At 45.8% G+C, this 4,515-nt stretch overlaps 1 protein-coding gene across 1 annotated transcript in view; it reads left to right on the forward strand.

Annotated features, from left to right (window-relative positions):
• The first annotated feature begins 1,085 nt into the window (after nt 1-1,085).
• LOC134466623 (heparan-sulfate 6-O-sulfotransferase 1-A-like) overlaps nt 1,086-4,515 on the forward strand; it is a 47,472-nt gene continuing 44,042 nt past the window's right edge. Inside the window, exon 1 of the mRNA XM_063220518.1 lies at nt 1,086-1,918. Within this exon, the coding sequence (XP_063076588.1) occupies nt 1,398-1,918 (521 nt within the window). The 5' untranslated portion in view covers nt 1,086-1,397. The remainder of the gene's footprint in view (nt 1,919-4,515) is intronic.

A 4,515-nucleotide genomic window follows, 5' to 3' on the forward strand; every position in this document is an offset into this window, starting at 1 on the left:
CACATGCATTCGAATCTTCTGGTAGTGCAGAAAAAAAACATGCTCAGCACATGACGATGGGTGAAAAGGAATGGTGTTTATTTCCGGAATAAATAGGCCTAGGTATTTATTTATTTATATTTATTATAGTTGATGTCTGACCGTGGCATACAATGCCAGTAGCAGCCTATGCATGGAGGGCGCAGGGAGGCACCACGGAAGGAAATACTTGTTGGCATGTTCCCCAAAATATGTCATACATTTTCCTGGATATACCATTTCATCCAGAGCAAGAAGATGAACAGAGGGGAAACAATCGGAATAGACTGAAAATGTTGAAATTGCCATTCAGCATTGAGTCACACAAACGTGGGTGGTTAATGTTCTCAAGAACAGCTTTGGGATCTCACAGGCCGTACCCTTAATTAGAAATAATAAATGTTTATTCACACGGGTGTCCTAAAAATTCCAAGAATTCTCGGCGCACTCGTTGTGCGTGCCAAATATGTTCATTACGCAGTGCCTCCAGTCAAAACACGAGGTTCCATATTCCCAAGTGAAAACGAACCCAGCTCACCGGTAAAACACACAAGTCAAATGTTGAAAGTTGCAGACAAGTGCTTCTCAGTGCTGCCCACTAGCCGTGGAAAGGTGTTCAAAGGCACGCTGAACTGGATTGGTTTTGTGGTTCTCGGAAATTACTACACATTTCCCTTCCCGGGCAATGTCGGCATCCCTATCCAACAGAAATCTAGAGACCTTCTGGATTTCTGTCTTGGTATGAAAAATTGCTATTTTGATTCATGACTTAGTTATGCCTATAAAGAGGATAATAACAACGCTATGACAATGAGTTTCTGTCGAAAATTATAACCGGCCTATAACACATCTAATGAAGCATTATAAACATTGATGTTGCATTTTGCATTGCGCGTAAACATTTTCCTTGTTTTGTTAAAACCCCGCTTTTGCTATGATTCCAGAGAGACTTATGCACCACATCCCATGTCATAGCGAGATGTGGGGCGGGCGTGGTATGTAAACCAACGTCATAAAATCCTGCTCCAGTTTCTTTTCGGCGTTTGCGTTTTTGAGCGAGTGGGGAAAGAGCATGTTGAAAAAAGTGGGTGTCGCTTCTCTGCGCTCCGCGCTGATGCAGAGATCACTTTTAAACACATAAACGCGACGGTAAGACAGCGCAGGACGGATATTTAGCTGTCAACGGACTACCACCGGACTGGATCCATTCAAATTCGTGTAGGTACTGCACTGAATTCAGTGTTATAGTCAGTCTGAATTTCCACTTCAGCTGTGTGGTCCTCTGGCTGACTGGCTGCGTATTCGCTTGTATGTATGGGGACAGTGCAAGACGAAGCGTTTCAGCACCCTCAGCTAATTGAACAGGGAAATGGTAACATATGAACCACACTGGAAGGAACATGGTTGAGAGGACCAGTAAATTCTTGTTCATCGTTGTCGGATCTGTGTTGTTCATGCTGATTTTGTATCAGTACGTGGCGCCCGGGATGATGAACTTTGGGTCTCCGCACGGCTACATCGTTGAGGAGGATGATGGGGATATCTATCCGACTCCAGATCCACACTACGTGAAGAAATACTATTTCCCCGTCAGAGACTTGGAGCGATCTGTGGATTTCGAAATTAAGGGGGACGATGTGATTGTGTTTCTTCACATCCAGAAAACGGGGGGCACCACTTTCGGGAGGCACCTGGTGCAAAATGTGAGACTGGAGGTGCCGTGCGATTGCAGACCCGGGCAGAAAAAGTGTACCTGCTATCGGCCGAATAGGAAGGAAACCTGGCTGTTTTCGAGGTTTTCCACGGGTTGGAGTTGTGGTTTACACGCCGACTGGACGGAGCTCATCAACTGCGTGCCAACGGTGCTGAATAAAAAGGAGAACAGGCTGAAGAACTTAAGGTATGCACACGGTCCGTCCCCTGTCTACTGCTGAGTCTGACAGGCTGAAGTTGTTTGCAGTGAACTAAAAAGAGAGGACTGCTTCACTGGGTCATGTATCCAATTAAAAAGGGTGCTCATTAAAAAAAACGTGGGCGTCCACAGTGTAATAGGCCTAAAGGTTTTTTAAACCTTTAGTAAGGAGTGCCTCAAACACTGTTTTTATCTTTTCATGGTTGTTTACAGAGAATTTGTTAGCCACATGATTTTACATTAGTAGTCACCTAACTCTGTGGAATCACTGTCAATTACAACTCCTGTGTGTTCTGCACTGGCTGAGGGTAGGGTAATTATTATTATGCGAGCAAAGATTAGGCGACAAAGCTGCTTGAATTTACGGACAGCAATTGGGCTGTTATCCAGGTCTTAATCCTTAATGCCATCAGTAGAAGAGCACTGTGAGCCCCGTCAGGAATGGAGCGCTCCGCTCGCTGTAAACAAACTAGCCTGGAGTGGTGCCTGTCAACAAGGGTGCATTAACGGCACGTTTGTCATCTTGATTAACACCCGTTTCTACAGCGCAGGGCAGGCCACATGTCTGAGGAGGCTATTCACAAATCTGGGGCCAGTCTCCCATCATGTTGCAGTTCAAATAGGCTATACTCAAACCCTATGCCGTGCGCCAGAGATCCACCACGCAACGCAGAGGGCCTTAAATGACACAGCTTATGTCATGGTTAATCAGGCGTTACTTTGAGCCACTTTATTTTCAGGCGCCACCACTACACAGTAAATAATGCAGTGTTAATTCAACACTTAGATAGTGCTCTTGGACCACATGCACTGTGTAAGATGTTAAATCGACTCTCCCAGTGTTTAACAGTTAACACTGCAAATGTGTACTGTGTACATGGTTAAATGTCTTTGGTTAGGCTCTGCAAAGTGTCGCTGTGCCTGTGTGTGAAGTTAGCGGTGTCCTCCCTCCGACTGGGGAATGGGAAGTGGAAAATTACTAGTGTGCCGAATGAGCCGACCTTGTAAACACCGAAAGTAAATGGCTATCCAACTGAGCAGTTTGCCCTCTCTGTCTATCTCACCACCTCCACCTGGCTTGGCTTTGACACCGAGGCTAGAATTTCACAGCGGTAGATGCCAAGAAGTGGGCAGATTGCGGGCTAAAATGTCCTAGTCTGTGCGCGGCTGGTATGACACAAGTGTGAAAGAGGCACAGGTTCACCCTCATCCTCATTAATGGTGTGACTGTTTCGCGCATAATTTAAAATGCTGGCTGACTCTTGTGCATCTCATTTAAGAAAAGATAACACCATAGTCTATCTGGACTTTACGGTGTCATCATGGCACTTCATTTGAATATGTGAAATGCGATGGATTCATATCAGCAAGTTAAACCAGCCTGCGTAAAAAGCTGGTAGCAGGTTGTGCAGCAGTGGTGAATATCGTATCATCACACGGGGGGATAGGCTACCATCCAGTGAAAGAGGTCAATTTTTATTCCGCAGTAGAGCCACCCATCTGCACTCCCCAACAATCTCCCTTGCCGCCCGGGAGAGGGTCTCCCCACTCCCATCCACAAGGCATGAGACCGCAGGCTTCGAATCGCTGAAATCGCCGCGATTAGGACATTTATCTCTGACTGACTCCGCTCGCTGTCACTACTAGTAGCCGCGGGTTATCCATTGTTTGGCATTCCAGCACTTGTTTTTGGTGCAATTTTCCCTAAGCCAGCCGTGCAGTGCTTTTGTGTTTTCCCCGTTTCCAGACAGCATACCAAAGACTAAAGACATCCCAGTGGTTAGGGCTAGGATATCCCCCCACGAGGTGTCCAAAATTCGCTGCGTGCATTTTATTAAACACGCACGTTAGGCTATTTACCCCCGTTGAAATGGCATCATGCTCACTATTAGTGGAAACGAATGAATGAATAGCAGTAGGCCTACTTTTCATAATTATAATTACAAACAATTTCCCCAACCACCGGAACTACCCTGCGTTCAAAAGCAAGCTCACATCTGCTCAGAAAGGCATCTGAAAACACTGGCGTCAGCTTATTCATGAGGAAAGGTCATTACTGAGATATTGTTCTCTCTCTCTCTCTCTCTCTCTCTCTCTCTCTCTCTCTCTCTCTCTCTCTCTCTCTCTCTCTCTCTCTCTCTCTCTCTCTCTCTCTCTCTCTTCCCACGGAACTGTATTCCCAGCCATGAGGAAGTAGAGAGAGGACTGAGGATAGTGTCAGTGAATGTTACCTTCGCCGTTGGATGTGGTTTGGAATTCTGTGAAATCCAGAGGAGGTCTAACCCATTAAAACACGGCGTCATAAATTTGTTGTTACCAGAATGGCAATGACCGAGTTGTAATGCATTTCTAAAGGCCCTGTGTTATGTTATAGAAGTGTAGTACTATGGTAACCTTTCCTGACTATTACAGCATGCCTCAGATGGTACGGTACGCATTAAGGGCTACGGAGCTTGTTCTTCTATTAGATGATTTACATTTTACTTAACTGGGGCCTATAAGAAGCTGGTTCAGGAGTGAACCAGGTTGTTTTCTTTCGGTGCTTTGGAAGAGCCAAACTACTGCATCACGGGCCTTCCGCTTGC

The sequence above is a fragment of the Engraulis encrasicolus genome, chromosome 16 (assembly GCF_034702125.1).
Source record: "Engraulis encrasicolus isolate BLACKSEA-1 chromosome 16, IST_EnEncr_1.0, whole genome shotgun sequence".
NCBI lineage: Eukaryota > Metazoa > Chordata > Actinopteri > Clupeiformes > Engraulidae > Engraulis > Engraulis encrasicolus.